General features: G+C 39.1%; 1 protein-coding gene across 2 annotated transcripts in view; it reads right to left on the bottom strand.

Moving 5' to 3' along the window:
* Nucleotides 1-1805: 1805 nt before the first annotated feature.
* The window catches only part of smurf2 (SMAD specific E3 ubiquitin protein ligase 2), a 130865-nt gene continuing 112023 nt past the window's right edge, over nt 1806-20647 (bottom strand). For both annotated transcript variants that reach the window (XM_033044176.1, XM_033044177.1), the window contains exons 13-21: nt 16960-17170; nt 15522-15625; nt 13060-13174; nt 9034-9212; nt 7234-7371; nt 5983-6103; nt 5009-5210; nt 4759-4834; nt 1806-4094 (exon numbers count right to left, since the gene is read on the bottom strand). In XM_033044176.1, coding sequence (XP_032900067.1) covers nt 3995-4094; nt 4759-4834; nt 5009-5210; nt 5983-6103; nt 7234-7371; nt 9034-9212; nt 13060-13174; nt 15522-15625; nt 16960-17170 — 1246 coding nt within the window. In that variant the 3' untranslated portion in view covers nt 1806-3994. The remainder of the gene's footprint in view (nt 4095-4758; nt 4835-5008; nt 5211-5982; nt 6104-7233; nt 7372-9033; nt 9213-13059; nt 13175-15521; nt 15626-16959; nt 17171-20647) is intronic.

The raw sequence follows: 20647 nt of genomic DNA, 5'->3' as shown, positions 1-20647 counted from the left end.
CGAATACTGACTGCCTGCGACCCATATTATTTTCTGTGAAAGTACTGGCTTTGAAAGACTTTTCCTACCTAGAAATTATATTTTCTTGCATTTTGTCCTGATGAGATCCAGTGATGTGCAATTGATCAATAAGCCGACACTTAAATGGTGCAGCATTGAGTGAGGGCAACAATTGAGTGCTCTGGTCCAGGATGATGAGAACTAAATAAGAAAATAGATTACGCAATGTGGCACAAAGCCAATTCCATCTGGTGAACCTGATTCTGCTTTCACTTGACATTAGGTGCCAAGCTCTGGTTGAAGCTTTTCACAGAGACTCCCATCACCTACTCCAATCAAAAAAGATGTTCAAGGAAATATATACACCATGTACGAATAGCATTAGGTTGATTTACTTACTAGAGATTACAGAACAATTCTTGAGTGTTGTCACCTTAGATTACATCTGCTCCCTGTAGTCAAGTTCGGGAACCCATTCAAAATCAGGGATACGAATCAGAAACTCAAAAAAAAACCCTGCAGATGCTGGAAATCTGAAACAAAAAGATGCTGGTAAATCCTGCAGCTCAGACTGCATCTGTGGGCAGTCAAAAAGTTGTTAATGGATCACAAGGAACTGTGATCTGTTACAGATCGCACACCAGGTTGAACTAATGGAAAGGGGGATAAACAAAAAAAAACTGAATTTCATCTACTTACACAATAGCATAGACGAATAACACAACAAAAATGCCCAGCTCTGACATGGATAGAAAATAAGTTAAATGGAAGTTGGAGATTTCAATATTAATTCCAGGAGGCTGTAATGTACACAGAGAGGTGAGATGCTGCTCGTCAAACTTGAGTTCGGTCTTCTTGTAACGATGGCAGGGGATCACAGGGATGGCACAGGTTCAGGGTCACCCTATGTTCAGTCTACAAAGTGGTCACTCAATCTGCTTTCAGTTTCTCCAACATAGAAGCCACATTGTGAACAACTGACTACAGTACACTGGATTGCAGGTGCAAGCAAATTGCGGCTTCACCTGCAAAGACTACCTGGAAGATGGCAAGATGTGAAAGGACAGATATTGTGTTTTTGCACTGGTCTCAGGATGCAGTGAATGGTGTGGATAGAACACTGCACCATGGAGTTGCAAAGGGAACAGTTCCATCAAAATGCTCAAAGGGGCGGGAAAGGGGCATGTGATTTTGTTGGTGTCATTTTGCTTTAGGTGACAGAAATGACCAATGGGTGATCCGTGGAATATGGAGATTGCAGTGGTGAAAGGAGAGCACCGGGACAGAGGGGGAAGGAGCACAGCAGAAAGTAGATGGAATTTAGTTTGGGGCTCTGCCCACTTTGGCAGAGAGGAAGCAATGGATCAGTAAGGCAAACGTTTCAGATGCACTTGTCGAATTGCCAGAGCAGATATAACAGAAACAGAGTCTTTACAGGAGACAGGTAGGAGGAAGCAGAACTCTAACTGTAGTTGTAATTCTATAGGTTTGTAATAGATATGGAGAGATCCAGGAGTTAGGAATGAATCCTGTAAAGTTGACAGAAAAGTGAACATTGTAGTAAACAAAACACGAATACCAAGATTAACTGTAGAACATTTTCAACTCTATACTGGCAAAAAACAGTGAATCAGTGAAAGACTTTAGATGCATCCTAGAAGTGTCGTTTTAATTTAGTTGCCTTACTAATTAGTTTAAATTAAATGTAAAATGGTAAATTGAAGGGATTGTGTTTCAGGACCAACCCATTGTTGGATATCAGTTTTAAAATATTGATTTAATGAACAACTTACAGAAGGCAGACATAAAATTGAACTGTTTATGCTGAGTGCGCAAACAGCATACACTTTATTGCTCATTCTGCATGGGTACATACATGAAAGTTTGTTTCCACACAGTTTTATTTGTTTTTTTTAAATTATTAAAGCCCATGTAACAGCTGGGGTGAAATACAATGTGTTAACGATGCTAGAACACTCTGTAATAAATACAAATAAAATGGAAATGAGAAAAATCTAAAACAAAATAAAATATGGTGTTTTAAGAACTGGGAAGTAAAGCCAAGGGATTAATTGTAAACTAATTACATCTATATATAAAAAAAGATTTTAACAACTGGTAGACAATATTCTATTAACTGAAGTGTTACGTACAGTGAACTGCTCCTGTCTGCTTTAATGTATTATTCAATTTTTACAGCATATTTCAAGTCTGAAGTGAGGGGAGCATGCTGGATGTTGTCAGCTGTATGATGAAGCATGCGTTTTATTACAAGAGCAACACTGGCCAACTTTGTCTTTTACTTCTATGTATACAGCTCATTTTAAATCTGCCATTGATATGCTTAGGCATAGTGTTATATATTGTTTTAAAATAGATCATGAAAAATAAGAGACTGTGTGTGCGCACTGAGCACTTATTAAGATGAGACAGTTTTAAGTATCCACTGGGAACTCTTATATCAATGGGATGTCAGCTGGCGTCCTGTTATTTTAGAATGAGGAGAGATGGAATGGGGTCAATAGACCGAACAGAACTAAAATCCTAAGATGTGCAAAAAGTGGTTTAAAAAGTTAAAATACGATTAACTTAAAAAGTTGAAATCATCACAGTATTAGCCTCAGATTTATATATCACGCCTCACCCAGAACTGTACAAAGCACCATTTCAAGATACTTTCCTGTCGGATGATGCTCTTTCAACTGATAGGCAGCAGTGCAGGGCAAAAAAAATAAGGTTGCTTTATCAACAGGTGCTCCCATTACAGAAATACTATCATTCGACAAGAATGCAACAAGTTATAAATATATTAAAACTCACATGAATGTAAAGGATCCGTAGAACATTTCCTATCATTAAAATTACAAGTAAAAATCATACATTGAATTCAAACTCCTTAAGAGTCAATCAGGGGTTCTCAACTATCTCAATTTAATATACAGGTCATAATTCATCTTATGGATAGAAAGACATAACTGAGGACAACGCTCTTCAATGTTATATTTTAATAATTGCAGTTGGCTATACTAGAATGTTCACCTCAGCCCAGTTTTAACTAATAAAGTGGAATGTAATTCATACCCTTTACGTTGCAAAAGTTCTGGGAGCATAAAAACCAACATAAGTCGCTTTGTCGAGCGTTGCCACTTTTAATATACAATAAAGTATTTATCCCTTACTTCATGTAAATAACTGATGCAATAATAAAGAAAATTGATTAAAGAAACTTCAGTTAGCAATGCTGGTTGGTGATATACAATTCATTAAAAAAATCCCTCCTCATCAACTAGGAGGACTGGGGACAAGTGGTTATGGCTGAGGGCTGAAATAATATAGATCGCTTCTCCTGTGATGACTTTATGTATATAATATATATATATTATAAATATATATAAAAAACTGGATTCATAGACAATCCAAATCTGGAACGCACCAGGAAGAATATTTCTTAAAACAAGATGATTTAGGCAATTTTCCATTTGAGAATCCATTTTTAATATTGTCCACAAGAGCTCAGTTCTGTTGATAATTTTGATGCTTCGGATCCAAGGAAAGTGGGAGAAAGGTGATGTTACGGCATAAGTCAAGTCAGCTCAACAATAGGTTGTTGTACCGAATGCTGCAGTCTATATCATGATGCATGGGGATATTAATAATTAGCAAGGAATAAATGGGCTTAAGACTGATGCCTAAATAGTACTTTCTGTAGTAGTCTTTTCAATCAGAAATGCTATCAAGAATACTGCTAACTGTTCAAAACATAAAAAGCCACCAGTCTTTTAATTTTTCAGGTATTAGTTTAGCAGCTGACAGTCTCACGGCAAATACCAGGTGACTGGTTTCCTCAATGTTAGCCTAATCATCCATTCCCTCTTGCTTTCCCCCTGCTGAGTAAGGGAAAGACATCCTGAATATTCCAAGCACTGCTGGAACCTCGGCAGGAGAAAGCTCTCACTGACAGGTGCATATGGAAGTCCCACCATTGGCGAGGATGTCATTCCACGGCAAAGCCACAAGTCTCTTCAATTGCCGTTAGCAGCTTCTCATAGAGTTTTTCATAGTTCTCATAAGGAGGAATGTCAATTCTATTAAAGCTGGGGAAGAAAGAGACAAAGAAAACATCTCAATAGTCTGACATGATTGGGTACAATGTTATTTGACAGGACTTTTAAAGATACAAGATAGGAAAGGTGACGACTGTGCACTGCCTCAGAAGGCATCTACTATTTCTTACATGGCAATCGTTGCACTCTTGTAATTATATATGATCATAAATAATATGATTTTATTGAAATGTATTAAAAACAAAGAATATCACTGTATCTAGGTACCTGTGACAAAGTACCCATGAACTATTTTAATTACATCCCCTTACTATTTGCATCAGGTCCCTGATCCATCTTTTCATTTATTTACAACTCTAAGTGCAAATTCTGCTGTAGTTCTCTCTCCATGCACGACACCAGTCTGCTCGGTTCAGGGAACGCGAGAGAGAGAGAGAGAGAGAGAGAGAGAGAGAGATACACGATGACAGAACATTATTACTGGCTGTTTTCAATAGTAAGCCGATCCGCCAACCTATTAATTCTGCAAGTGTAGTACAAGTTTAATAGAGTGGGTGGATTCCGCCAAGATACTGTCTTTCTCGTTATGTTCCACTGATTCATTTAATTAACCACGTTTTTTCATTTCCTCGTCCCACTTTAAAAAAAACTTGTAATGGTACTATTAAACAAACTAAATAAAAACGTCATCTACCAGGTATGTGCTTTGGGGAGGTTGTTAGGGCTGGCATCGATCTGGTGAATGGTAAAAAGCCTTGGACCTGCTGCACCTGTTGTAATCATAAGATGGTACAGTATCAGTTACTCTGTGTTACCTGTAATCTTAGCACACATTTCATCACAAAATAACATTGAGATGCTGATATACCTTTTCCCAGCCCCACTTGCCCTCTGACACGCGGGGAGAGAGAAGTGATCAATGTTTTGTAGTACACCGGGCTCACCTTGCAACGCTTTGAAACCCTGTAGAGGCACTCGGGAGGATCCGGTGACAAACTGGAGTAATCGGGCTCGTCTTTCCTCATCGAAAGACTCCACTGCCTTCCAAAACCACTTAACAATATTGCTATCTGGCGTACAGTGTTTTAACCTAGTGTTTGATTTCCAGTCGATGATATCAATCTTTCCAAGGCCGCAGATAATGAGCTGGAAGAGTCAATAAAGAGCAAGTGAACATAGTTACAGAGTGGAGACAAGGAACTGCAGATACTGGTTTACCAAAAAAGACACAAAGTGCTGGAGTAACTCAGCAGGTCAGGCAGCATCTCTAGAGAACGCTGAGTGAGCTTTTCAAGTCGGAACACTTCTTCAGACCTTCTTCTTGAATCTGAAAAAGAGTTATGTCGCCTATCCATGTTCTCCTGAGATGCTGCCCGACTCAAGGCCTGACTGCCCCCCTACATCACTGCGTGCCTCTTTTGTTACACGGTAACCTCACCAGATTTCCCAGCTACTGAAAATAGCTGGTAGTTTTTTATTTCAATTCTAAATAAAAACAAACTGCAGATGATGAAAATGTGAAATAAAAACAGAAAATGCCAAAGTCACTTAGCAGGTCAGACAGCATCCAACAAGAGAGAATCATAGATAATGTTTCAGTTAGAACTGGGGAAACAATGGAAATAAATTTGTTTAAAGTTGCAGAGTGTGGGAACGCTGGATAAGATGAGGCCAGAGCTGTCATCTGGATAACGTGTAAAGGGCATCCAATTAATTTGTGTTATTACAGGGACTGTTAGAGGGTGAAAATATGAACATAGGAACAGAAGATTCATATTTACAGGAGCAGGGCAAGTGTGGCTACCATTTTCACTCTGAATCAGTAAACTGCGTACTTTCTCATGGCAATGAAAAAGACACCAAGTGTGAAAAACCAACGCAGAATAAATGGGTATTATGTACCGTGACAAAAACTCACCTCCAACTCCTTCTCATCAAATGTTTTCAGCAAATGCTGTGGGATCACCTCATTGAATCCTTTCTGCAGAGCCAGAAACTGGGCCTCAATACCTCGTAGAAACCGCCAGTTCACGTACAGCCTGAGGCAGGGAACAATTTCTCAAGTTAATGTGGGGTGGGTATATGGAACATGCTGCTCGAGGAAGTGGTAGAGGCAGGGACAATTAGCATATTTAAGAAATTTGGATTGGTTTCAAGAGATTGAATTTGGAAAGGTTTAGAGAGATATTAGAATACCATTGACCATTAGATTTCTAATCAATGGTGACCAAATGATGATATTTGATTGCAGGGAATCCAGCCATGGTAATAATTCCCAAACAGTGCTGAATTTGCTGATCTTGGATAAGGGAAAGGGAAGGTGTAGGAAAAGTGCTGGAATTGACTGGTACATGTAAATAGTAAGGAGGATAATTAAAGCTGAGTCACCTCTGATGAAAGATGTGCTTATCTGCACAATTATGATTGAGACATAGCCCTTGATAGGACAAATGACTTTGGACTTTCAGTATCAAGAATGACCAAGTCATACCAGTTAGACTTTGGAAGAGGGTGGTGGAGAAAGGATAGGAGAGGGAAAAAGCAATTCAAAAATTAAAAACGAAAGCATTTGAAAGATTGGTAGAAAACAATAGAAGAATTGAAGCTAACGGTAACAAGCAATAAAGAGGGATGAGTGCAGGTTGTGTTTGGGAAGCACTCGTTTCAGCTGCTCAATGGGTTGGATTAACATTACCGCCAATAAACAAAGTTCCCTCAGATTTTGAGAGTAAAATTATTTACATTGCTGAATTGTCAACATTGTAGGGCGTGATGCAAAAATCTACAAAATGATTGGTTGGGAAAAAAAAGTTACTTCAGTAATGGTGATGAATAAATATTTCAATGGAGATTAAGTACTTGCTGACTTTGTGAAAATACCCAGGCGTCAACCCACAGCACTGACAGATGTATCCTTAAGCAGGTACACATAAACTTACTTACTTACTTACATGGGGGGGGGGGGACTGATCTCCTGATAGATACTTTATTTACATTTCCTTACCACATTGCAAAGCTGTAACATGCACTTAACTGTACAAATCTGTACTCTTACTGAGCATCTTACTGAGCTGGTGGGTTACTGACTATTTTGCTGATGAGGGAAAATTGTGCTCAAAGTATCATCATAGAATTGCAATGAACCGGAGAAGCCTGTGGTGTCTCATACCTGACATACTCTTTCTTGGTTTCTTCTGTAACAGGGATGCTTTTCCCATTTGGCTTCAATTCATGTTGAATGATTTCTCCATAGGCATTATGCTCTACGCAGAATGTGTGATCTAAGACACCGGTGATGTCATTTTCACTACATGGAAGAAAAATAAAATTGATTAATTCAACTATTCTCCTCCCAAAAAGTGCACACACCTTGATTAGTATATTTTATGAATAATCAGTTGATAAAGAAGTTAAATAAATTTTAGACAACAGAAATACAACAATCTTTGGATATCAAACACAATCTACATTGCAATTTTATGAACAAAAGGGGTCCTGTTGACCATTATACCCAAATATCATTAAGCAGAACAATAATACAAATATCATCTGATGGCCAACATGTTTTTTGTTCAATTTTGTTAATGAATGAGACAACCATTTAAAATCTTCCCTTCACTTTGGAAACAGAGAAAGTTGAGGGGGGGGGGGGGGTGTCGTGTTGATCATCAAAGCTCTCAAGAGATTTGGGAGGACTGGGGTTTCTTCACTGAATTGAAGGGCTGGCCACCATCCACATCACACCACTGAAGTCAGGAACACTTCGTGTCAGCAATACTTTGTGTCAGCAAGATACATATTCCACATCCAGACAAAGTAAACACAAGTATTTTTTTTTTGTGGGGATACCATTGGTCCAATAATTGTGAAGAACAATGATGATAAATAATCCATTTGTAAAACAAAAATTGGACAGAACACAGTAATTAGTATTGGTAGATTGTTACATTTTGGGTTTTGTTTTCCTGTTATGTTCTGCACATTTTGACGAGTGTGTTTCAGATTACATCTATTAAAACACCATAACATCTATGTCTCAGATGGGGTACTCACTTAATCCAATACCTGGGGCACATCCAGATAATGAACAGAGAACTCTTTCAGATTGTTTAAGCTACTGGTTTTATGTTATGCCTTCAACAGAGCCCCCGAGCTTTGGGAGACAGCAGAATAATATAAGACTAGACTTTGTCTTGGACTTTAAATCCAAAATGCATTATTAAATAGTAAAAGAACAAGCAAACAGTAGAAGTAATGCAACAGATATATTCACAGAAGTCTAGCAGATGCCACAAAGTAAATAGTTCACGACTATGCTGTAAAACATCTCGATATTTGATGTAAAAAATATATTTTCTAACAGCTATGGGAGATATCCAGCTGACCAAATATGTCCAAAGTTTTATTATGTTCCATGATTTTAAAAGAACATCAATTAATAAGTTCCACACAGTGTAGATGACCCAATGAATTTAAATGTTAGTGATTTCAAAAATACAAACATTCATAGAGAAACAAATCAAACAAGTTATTTTCATTTGAATTGAATTGTGTGGGTCCTTCCTTAGACAGACAAGATCAGCTAATTGTTGCAGCAACACAACAAGTAAAGCTGGCCACAATTTTGATGAATGAACGACATTTGAGCTCGAGCCCTCAACCCAAAACTGCACTGAGATACAAATCATTCACTGCCACTGAGTACTTATGCAGACGTCTAATGGACTGTGAACAATCAGAGTAGGACTTACAAACACCCTCAGCTTTCAAGTGAAGTTCATGTGTGAAACCACTTTTTTATTTTAAAGATAAATTACATTGATTTGTAGATTCTTCAAGTGAGCTTTGAAAATAGCCTCAATCTGCCCCACCCCATTTTGATTTTACTATTACTAAACAAAATTGCCAACATTATTTTACATGCCGAGAGAGAAAACTGCTATTTAGAATGGAGTTATGATGTACATACAGAATCCAGACTAAGCTGTTGTGTAGATCTGGGTCCACAGACTCCATGTCATCCAGTGTGATAGACTTTCCCAGCAGCTGCTTGTAGAAGGGTAGAGTGAAGCCCCCGTCAATGTAGTGTCCATGAAACACTGCCATCCCCATTATCCGACCGACAAAATGGAAATAGGACAAATGCTCCTAATTTGGAAAGAACAAGATCACAGTTAGACAATGCTCCAAAATAAGTTGGAAGGTAGACACAAAATGCTGGAGAAACTCAGCGGGTGAGGCAGCACCTATGGAATTGGCGACGTTTCGGGTCGAGACCCTTCAGAGTCTAGACCCGAAATGTCGCTAATTCCTTCTCTCCAAATGCTGCCTCACCCGCTGAGTTTCTCCAGCATTTTGTGTCTACCTTCCATTTTACCAGCATCTGCAGATCTTTCTTAAACACTCTGAAATAAGTTGCCTCAAATTAAACATTTTGCTGACATTTTTAAACAGGTAGATTAATTGTCAATACATATGAAAAAGAAAAATTAGGTTTTCTTTAATTATTACTTTTGCTATGTAAAACTGTACAAAAATGAAGGACTAACTTCAGAATTCTTGTTAAGAAAGTATACAAGGCTTTCCCCCCTATTTTCCAAGTAGTTTCTATCCCACCACGCTATTTCCTACACTGGAATTTCTAGACATTCTCATATTTCAACAAGATTTTTTCATTTACAAGGTACCACGTTTTTTGTGGACTCAAAAAGCCATCTGTACATTCTTCTCCATTAGGCACAGTCAGAAATATAAAGCAAATAACTTTATAAATTTTGCATGCAGAATACTTGCTCAAATTGAAGGAACGACGATACTCTGAAGATTAAAGAGCAATTACACTTTCCCTGCATACCTCATCATACTTTTTTAAATGGTAACATTCAAAAGTATTAATTTCATTTAAAGCTTAAAATATTGTTATCCTAGCTTAGAGTTGACAATTTAAAATACTATCAAAAGCTGTGACATTTAAAAACTGCAGTATCATAATCTTTCGATTTGAAGGGTAGGATCCAGACACACTAATCTTTCTTCAATATTTCAAATGTAAATGGCATTCGGAATTGAAGTTAAAAGCGTTAAAAAAAACATATTTTCTGGAGCTGCATGTGAAATGCTCAAGGGGCTGGTTACAGAAGCAGCCACTATGAATCCAGTAGTTCTCATCCATAAATCAGCCAGTAGCATATCAGGTAAGCAATTCAATACCTTTCACCGCATGAACTGTCTGGGAGACTCCATTTAGTTTGGGACAACCGATCTCAAGCTGCATAAATTGAATTTCCAAAACCAAATGAGCTAATACAAATATTTTTCAAAGACATTTTACGTCAATTCTAAGTTAATGTAAAGAAAAAAAAACTCAAAACCGTATTCATCCTCAATTTTGCTTTTCTTGCCCCATCAGTTTTCTTTGGGTTCCTTATACCAGAACCCTGTACCAAGCAAACTCAATAAAGTGCAAGTGCAAATTCACACCTTATGAATGCTGCGCCAGACTGGCTCACACAAACTTCAGATTAAACCGCTGCTCATTTCCACACAAATCTGTTCCAATATAATGCTGACTCTGTGATGGCAAAATGCCTTTGTAAAGTCACAATATAACTTCCATTCCTACTACAAAATTACAATGGAATTAGAATCACCTACCATAATTCCAGAAATAAGAACCATAAGGTTTATTAACTAAGGTACACAAAATTGCTGGGGAAACTCAGCGGGTGCAGCAGCATCTATGGAGCGAAGGAAATAGGCGACGTTGGGGTCTGAAGAAGGGTTTCGGCCCGTAACGTCGCCTATTTCCTTCGCTCCATAGATGCTGCTGCACCCGCTGAGTTTCCCCAGCAATTTTGTGTACCTTCGATATTCCAGCATCTGCAGTTCCCTTTTGAACAGGTTTATTAACTAACTAGCTTAATAAAATGCAAATCATTTTCTATCTGTGCCATTGTAAGGTTGCACTTTTAACCACAGTTCTCGGACTCATATTTAAGGCTGGCAATAACTATTTAATTGAATAAATGAACAATTAAAATAGAGGACGGACAACAAACATACACATATTAAATCCTCCATTTAATGACTCAACAAAGAACGGACTGAAACTGGCAAGAGCACCAAGACAAAACTGGGCCAACTCAAGCCTCAAGTGTTAGTGTACCAAGAAATCATGCAATTTGACGAGATATTACCTGACATACACAGCGCCAATTTACCATAGACGATTCAGACCATTATTAAATCTAATGATTGTTTTGTGATTTTTTTCCTTGCATGTCATTATATTTAAATTAATCTCTCATTTGAACACAAGTCTCATTCCACTCTTGTCTATCAACGGCCAATTACTATAAGAATAGTTTACTCACGGCCATAAGTATGCACACAGACCTGTGGGTTTTCAAGAATAATCCAGATCTTTCTGCTTTCACTCTCTTGGGTTCATCTCATCGGACGGACTACATGCAATCATCAAAACCAGTGCATTTTGGTCTACTGGCTATTCTCATGATTGTACCTGTACCAAAGAATGCCTCTCCAGCTTGTTTGAATGACTACCGACCGGTGGCCCTCACCTCAGTAGTCATGAAATGCTTTGAGAGGCTGGTCAAGAAACACATCTGCGCCTTCCTCCCTCGCAACATGGACCCGCTACAGTTCGCATACCGTCCGAACAGATCCACGGACGATGCGGTCTCCCAGGTTCTGCACACCACGCTCTCTCACCTTGATAGCCAGAAGGGGGGCTATGTGAGGATGCTGTTCATTGACTACAGTTCAGCTTTCAACACGATAGTCCCCACCAGACTTGCTGAGAAGCTGCTGGAACTGGGACTTAACACTCCCCTGTGTGCCTGGGCCTGGACTCTCACCGCCAGGCCCCAGGTAGTCAAGATGGGAGGAAATACATCAAAGACCCTCACCCTGAGCACAGGGTCCCCCCAGGGTTGCGTCCTCAGTCCCCTACTATACTCCCAGTACACACATGACTGTGGGGCTAGGTTCAGCACCAACTCTATAATCTAGTTTGTTGATGACATTGTGATGGTGGGCCTGATCACCGAAAATAATGAGAACGCCTACCAGGAAGAGTTGGCTGATCTGGCACTCTGGTGTCAGGACAACAGCCTCCTCTTGAATGTCAAAAAAACTAAGGAGCTGATCGTGGACTTTAGGAAGGCACAACATCCGAGGACGTACACGCCACTGAAGATAAATGGGGATATTGTGGATAGGGTGAGCTGCTTTAAATACCTGGGAGTCCACATCACTGAGGATCTGACATGGACATCACACGCTGCCGCACTGGTGAGTAAGGCAAGGCAGCGCCTTTACCACTTCAGGCAGCTGAGGAAATTCAGAGTCACTTTTAGGATCCTCCAGTGCTTCTACTCAGCGGCTGTAGAAAGCATCATGTCCGGAAACATCACAATCTGGTTTGGGAGCTGCGCTGCCCGGGACAAGAAGGCTCTGCAGAGAGTAGTGCCTTCGGCCGAACGCACTATGGGAACTACACTCGCCCCTCTGCAGGAACTATACATCAGAAGGTGCAGATCCAGAGCCGGCAACATTATGGGGGACCCATTCCACCCCAGCAATGGACTGTTCCAGCTGCTACGGTCAGGCAAACGCCTCCGCTGTCATGCTGTGAAAACAGAGAGGATGAGACGGAGTTTCTTCCCAGAGGCCATTAGGACTGTAAACTCTTATCTCACCAGGGACTAACTTACTGTCCCAAACTACTGTTGTGTTGTGTCTTTTTTTAAATTGCTGTTTTTTTTGCTCACCAATATGTAATTACTGATTCTGTTCTATTCTGTTTTGTAGTTTTTTGCACATTCCGCAGGCATTGCCTCTTTTCATTTCACTGCACATCTCGTATGCGTATGTGACAAATAAACTTGACGATGTTGAGAAATAATAAACCTTACTACAAATTGTATACTATTTGCATAAAAAGCAATAATTTTTTTTTAAATCTTCCGCTTACAGGATTGACTGCAGAATCTGGGTTAATCTGTAATGTGTAGATGTCATCTCTGGAGTACTGGAACAGTCCATAGTAGGGATTCAGCATTTCATGAGATAAAAGATAGAGCCATTCCCTGTAGGGAAGAAGAAACATTTTCATGATTTTTATGTAAGTAGATAACCGGTGCAAATTTGAGGATGCGCTGTTTCACAAGGGTTGCGTTGTGAAATTTGGGTATGTCTTTCAGACTATGAAGGTGAAATTGTTCTGTAATGTTGGTTTAGGTGTTCATGTTAATTATAGGTTACAGGTGGACCGCTTCCTCTTTTGAAAATACTTAGTCATATAGAAAAAGGTAGTTAAATGGCTATAAATTAGCAATTTCAAGCAAAGACCTAAAGCCCTTCAATAGGTAATTATTCAAACTATACAAAATAGTCTGCAATTGCCAAACATATTTGCAGAACTGATATATCGTCTCCACATGGCAAAAACTAATCCTTGGAGTGGCAGAGATATTTTTACGTCCAATAAAAGCAAGTACAATGAAGGGTGTAAAGTGGAGCAGCAAGTAAGTGAGGTTGTCTCACAACTCCAGCGACCTGGGTTCAATACTCCAATGCTGTCTATATGGAGTTGGCATGTTCTCCGTGACCACATGGGTTCTCTGGTTTCATGCTACTTCCCAAAGACATAAGCGTGTGTACGTTAATTGACTACTGTAAATTGCCAGTGTGCCCAAATGGCAGGAAAATCAGGTTGGAGTTGATGGGAATGTGAGAAAGAGCAGTTTACATGGAAATAAGTGGGGGGGGGGGGGGTTAAGATTGATGGAAGTGCATTGGAACGATCCCAGAACTGAATCAAATCCTACAGGTGAAAAATGACAGAAGAAAAGGGAGGGACTTAAAAAAGATATGCTTCATGCTGTATGAATGTAAAGTATTTCAAAATATTTTTCAATTGTAAAGAACATCATGAATTCCAAGTGATGTAACATGGGCTTGTCTAGGAATTTAGCCACAAGATGGTGCTGCACATTGATCCAGATTAAACCACCAAATCATGGCATTGCAGCTTTACTCTTTAATCAATGGGAAGTAATATTACAAATATGAAAGCAATTAATTTACTATAACAAACTCTCAACTTAGTGTCCATAACAAATTTCAAATTAATATCTGCAAGACCTGTGTCTTTAGACTAGTTGCAACGTTGATCAACCACATTGTAAACATAGACATAAAACAAAGACATAAAACAAAACTTGTGCACCACTTCTTTAAAGTAGGGCCTGACAATTCACATCACTTCAGAAAACCACATGAGGATCACATGAAAATTATTTAACTAGATGTGACCAGATATTTATTTTTTTTTAGTCTTGCATTTGAAAACAAATGCTGAAATTTCTTAACAGCCAAACTTCAGTTGACGTTGCTACAATACAACCTACCACCAACTAGGCTTTCTTTACTTAAAATGTAGAGAACTATTGCTTTTAGGTCAAGTGTGCTTTATAGCATAACTGGCTTGTATTTTTAAGCTAATCCAGTAAAGTGTGGGTTTCTATCCAGAGAAACATCAACTACTTTATTAACTTTGATGACGATAATGACAATACTAATGCAAATTCCCTCTCCCACCCTCTCTTCATTCAGTGCTGAATTGTTTTATTGTAGTTACTTGATCTTCTGGCCATAACAATGCAGGACCATATTTATATGGTACCAAATCAAGATAATTAAAAATCCAAATAGTCAGAATTACTTTTGGCTGGTAGTAACTACGTATCACCTCCGCTCAAATCCATATCAACATCAGGCAATAAAGGTGTGGCATTCACAAGGAAGCTGTTGATCTGATCACAGGAACCTGTTGCCACAAGAGTAGACACAAAAAGCTGAAGTAACTCAGCAGGGCAGGCAGCATCTCTGGAGAGAAGGAATGGGTGACGTCTCGGGTCGAGACCCTTCTTAAGACGTCACCCTTCTTCTCTCCAGAGATGCTGCCTGTCCCGCTGAGTTACTCCAGCTTTTTGTGTCTATCTACGTTTTAACCAGCATCTGCAGTTAATTCTGCCACTAGAGAAGAATTTGGTCAGATGGAAAGAAAGACTTTGCATTCTGAATGCAATTCATGGGAAGCATGAATTCTCCAAATCAAAACTGGATCCCTGGATTGCCCAGCTCAGAGCAACAGTGGGTTAAGCAGTTTAAAGAGAACAAGTTAGATGGCAATGTCATCCTCGGCGGTGGCTATACATCTTGGATGCCTGTTGGCGAACCATGGATCCAGGTCGGGAAGTCACTTTCAGAGGGAATACCTTCTCAGATTTAGATTCAGATTCAGATTCAACTTTAATTGTCATTGTCAGTGTACAGTACAGAGACAACAAAATGCATCAGGAGGAGGGAGTGATGACAAATGAAGACCAATAAGAAAGTGTCCACATGCTTTATCTTTCGTGAATCACTTACCGGGCAACGCCTCCGTAATCCAATCCCTCTTCACCGCGGAATTTTACCATCAGCCGTTTCCACAAGTCTTTTGGTCTCATTTTCATTACTTGCCTGTAAGACTCCTGGAACATAGCGTTTATCCCGTCATTAACAAAAGTACCAATCTGAACTATTAACCAAGATATATTACCAACTACAACATATAAAATTCAATTTCAAATAATCATCACCACCCTCTCCTCCCACACTTGGACATGCCACTGCCCATCTATATGAGTAGGCAATCAATTCCACATTGTGCCCAGTGAACCAACATACATAGCACCATCCTAAGGTGCCTATTGTATTTTATGTACTTTGGTGCGTTGTCTGAAAAAGATGCAATCCATTCGGTATTCCTGTGGCAAATTCCCCTGGCTCCAAGCAAACTGCATGGGGGGGGGGGTGGTGATGGCTATAAGGAGGAGGGGAAGCGTTGAACGTTGCTCCCTTGTTGTAGACTGCCAGTATCCTTTTTGTTAGGATATTTGCCCAGTTACAATCATACTTTGGCTGGAGCACACAGAACACAGGGACAAATGTTATCGATATTTATTTCCTCCATTTTTCCAGCTACAACAGTCGTCCGTCCAAGTAACATTTTTAGTCAAAGAATGCAGAGTGTGGGTAACGCAAGGGCTGCAAATCATGACCATCAACACTCCATCCACCCTCACACAGTCAGTCATAAATGGGGAAAGACAATAGACAATAGGTGCATGAGTAGGCCATTCGGCCCTTCGAGCCAGCACCGCCATTCAATGTGATCATGGCTGATCATCCCCAATCACTACCCCGTTCCTGCCTTCTCCCCATATCCCCTGACTCTGCTATTTTAAGAGCCCTATCTAGCTCTCTCTTGAAAGCATCCAAAGAGCAGATGCAAAGTGATGTGATCTCTGGGAGCTAACTTGATGGTAACAAAGTGACATACAAAAAGTCTTAATTAGAAACTAAAACAGATTCAGAAACAAGTTGGTTTTGAATAAAAATAAACTAAATTTAAAGGATAATTCCTTTAAAGCAATAATTCAAGACCTGGATTTCAATTTGCGAAAGTGTCCACTTCTGGTTAAAAATATGTCCAGATGAAGGAATAAATTAAGATCAAATAATCCATGAAAAACTAAAGCAGCAGACAACCAGGATATGAGATTATATCAACCCATGAGATACTCTATCTAGGCCACCTGCAGAGTATTTGTCTTGGAACAAATGCTCATTACAGTACTTTGTGTAGCAGGGTGACTGGGAATATTCTGTGATTGCAAGCAGAATCATTCCTTTTGCTGCAATTAGAAATGGTGCTGGAGTCTCTCAAAAACTTTCACAGAAATAAATCATACAGTGACCCAAAGTGATATACCATTAGTTACTCTGCTTTTGAAATTGAGGGAGAATAAAGGAGAGTCTTTACCTCAAATATCTCCTCCCTTGAAACCTCAATGCGACAGTGACCAGCCTGGGGCTGCTGCTGCGACAGCTCTTGTCTCAGGATCTTGAGCTTTTGAACCAAGTCTCGTTTATACCTAGGCACAGTAAGGCATTCAGCTTCATCAGGCAGCAGAATCGGAGGTGCTGGAGGGGGTTGCTGTTGCTGTTGCTGCTCTTTCAAATGATTCTGGCGACTGGAGAAAAAAAACAGAAGCATGATGACAGAGAACAAAAACACTTTAAAATTGATCTAAAGATTGCTCTGGCAACTTTTGATGCAACCCAGGAAAACCGAGTTACACCCAGACTTGATTATCATCAACTAATGCAGATTCAGATCGCTTCTCTCTTTACCTCAACAGCACAATAAGAAACTTATGAACTGCAGCTTGTTTCCAGAAGAACATTTGTGGGAGATTGAAAATGATTTACGCCCAGGATGGCAGGACTATTGAATGAGGAGAAATTGGATTAACAAGGCTTGTATTCATTACAGTTTGTAATAATGAGAGATCTCTATGACTATCTCATTGAAACGTAGACAACTGACAGGGTTTGCAGTGAGAATTTTCCCCTGGCTGAGGAGTCTTGAGCCAGGGGTCACAGTCTGGGGATAGGGGGGTTATACAATTAGGAAAGAGACAAGGAGACATTTCTTCGCTCAGAAGATGAAGGACTTGTGGAATTCTCTACAGCAGAGCGCTGTGGAGGTCAGGTCACTGAATGTTTTTAAAGGAGAAGATAGACAGATATCTAGACACAAAAGACACCATGGAGAGGGAACAGACTGAAAGGGCCCAGTCCAGTTCCTATTTTTCTATGTTCATACTCCTTCCTCAAAAAGCACACTGACATTAAACAGCTTGAAATGAAGGCCATATTTAAATAAATATAATCTCTCCATGAAACAAGAGAGTCCTGTCTTCAAATAATTCTTCTTTCAAAAGCTAATTAGACAAAACTCAATGCCCCAGAAGTTATAAATCAGTCATGGAGAGACCCAGGGCATATACCTAGTGGCAACATTTAAATATCTACAACTTCAGAGCTATACTTTTGTACAGTAACTATTTCATCTAAGATCTCAATGCAACCATCACATTTATGGAAAATGGCAATATTAAAATGGAAATATTAACACATTATCAATCAATTTGCATTTTTTAAACTCAGAGGATAATACTGGAAGCACCTAGTGCACGTGACTGGTCTTCGAGATATTCCCTTTGTGCTCCTAATCCTCCTGGCAACAATCTCAATTTCCTTTCCTCCCCTTCCTAGTGCTGACAAATGTTAACTTTGATTCTCTTCTCACAGGTGCCGCCTCACCTGTTGACCGCTTTCAGTATTTTTCATTTATTTCAGATATACAGAATATGTAGTCTATTAAATTATCATTCATTAGTAAATAGGAAAGCTTTTATCTTATAAACGGGCCAACGACAAGAATGACAGACTTAAATAGCTGACGGAAAGCATGGTGGAGAATGGGGAGAATATATTTTCATCTGATTAGTGGCAGCCTCACCACCTGGTAAAGGCATCGGGGGCAGAAAACCATATTGCATTGAAATAGTATCTGGATGAGTACTAGATAAACAAGGTTACATACCAAAAGCCAGAAAGTGGGACTAGCTTGAAAAGTTAATTATTTGGTGCCATGGACATGACTGGCCAAATGATATATACCTTTCAATACATTTCTATGATTCTATGCACATCCTTTTCATCATAATTTCTGGCAGGCCATAAGGAGATGTATGTTTTTCTCCTCAAAAGACAACACAGGGCAAATACAGTAAATGAGGTTCACACAGGACAGGATAAAAATGACTTTGTGACTATAAAATTAACAGAAATCTGGTTTTGTTTCTTTTAATGTCAATATATTAAAAATGGAGAAATATGTGCCCCTTGTTTCTTATGTAATTATACACAGTGAATAAGAAACAAAGAAATTGGGAAACAGAAATTTCTGTCAACAGTGACGGGATTTCAAAAGTGCTTTATTGGCCACAATGCGCTTCTAATTCCCAAGGTTGTAAAAGTCATTGCATAAGCTATTTTTTCCCTTTTTGAAAAAGAAATGTAATTTGCCCCACAAGTCCTCTCCCAAACCCCTACTCTAAAGAGAGACAGAATGGGTGATCAGATTAGCACATGTTAAGAATGTTTTGCTTTAAATACTTGTGGGGTCATCATAAAACACGCTGATTGCAAATCTCTGGCTTTCACAGCGGGGACCAGAGTGGAAAGCAACAAGAGAACAAAGACACAAGAGAAAAGAAAAATTCTGCCAAATCAGAACCCTTCTTCAGTCTGATCCGTAATCTAATTAACACAGCAGCTGCATGAGAAAACATCTGTAGACTAAACAGGGTCATTCTGAAAGCAATAATGATTCTGGACTGCTGATTCTTGCTTCCACCAATCGTCAAGGCCAAAAAGAACATCTCAGATTTAAGAGTACCATTTCAAAATACAACAGCATGCCAATCCTTACACCTTTGATCTCAGCTCTGTACCACATCATGTTCCAAAGAACTGATTGGCAAGAGCCTATTGCTGACAAAATGCTGTTTATATTAGCAACCTGGCTGGAACACCATCCCGGGCTGACCACAGGAATGAGGGAATGTTTCTGTACTACCCATTGGCAATAAAACTAGAAATATCTTTGGCAATTGTTGCAAATCTCTGCAGCTCATAAACAGATGGCCTTTCAGGTACTTTTGATTCATTGTTTTAACATTGTGTCTCTATTTTTTTAATTGCCTAGTTACTCTGAAAGAATACCTACAAACCAAACCAGGATTTAGGTTTGTGGCTCTTGTACTACAAACTCATTTTTTGAAACAAATTTCCATTTCAAAAACTTAAGGCAAATACTGAGTGTGTTTTAGAAGTTAAATCAAAATGTTAACAGTTTTAATAATGCTGATGAATTTTTGACAATTTCTAAATTAGTGAGGCAATAAAAGACCAAACAAAATCTATCCTAATATCTGATACAATTTGTTTTTAAATGATGGTTCAAGTTTGTCTTCGGATTTGCATGGCAGTTTGTGTAACTTGCATTCTTGCTATTTGCCCAAAACATTTGGCTGACATCAACCAAAGGAAACCCCTTGGAGAACACCTGTTTCACAACACAAGTCAGGGCACTGGTCTTTTTAGGTTATGCTACAACTCAATGCTGCCTCTTCATATAATTTGTTAGCAAATTATCCATAGAGACCAAGAGAGTGGAAAATGCGAAAATGTTTTATAAAAATGTTGTTTACAAAATACATGTTCTGGTTATTTTCTGCAGTTTCTCCTTCCACTCAGACAAAACTCAAAACAGCCTTTTCTTTCCACCAGTAGTTTTTACATTAGCAAGAGTTATTATTTTTGGATTAAAATTCCGATGCTACTGGCCACAAACTACTTTAATCTTACTGAAAGACTAGACTATGAATGAGCCAGATCTTAACTGGCAGTAATACAAATCATGCTCAGTGCAAAATCATGATGAGAATCATGGACAAAGACACGCAAACACACATTGCACATTGCAACTACATACAATGAGTACTAAAGTGCATAAGAAATAGAAGACAGCCCATACAGCATCTCAGATCTACACAATTGCTCTGAAATTTGGCATTATCTTCACATTCCTGCCAATA

This window comes from Amblyraja radiata, chromosome 26 (genome assembly GCF_010909765.2).
Source record: "Amblyraja radiata isolate CabotCenter1 chromosome 26, sAmbRad1.1.pri, whole genome shotgun sequence".
NCBI lineage: Eukaryota > Metazoa > Chordata > Chondrichthyes > Rajiformes > Rajidae > Amblyraja > Amblyraja radiata.
Note: the sequence above shows the minus strand (reverse complement) of the source record. Positions and strands in the feature narration are given on the sequence as shown.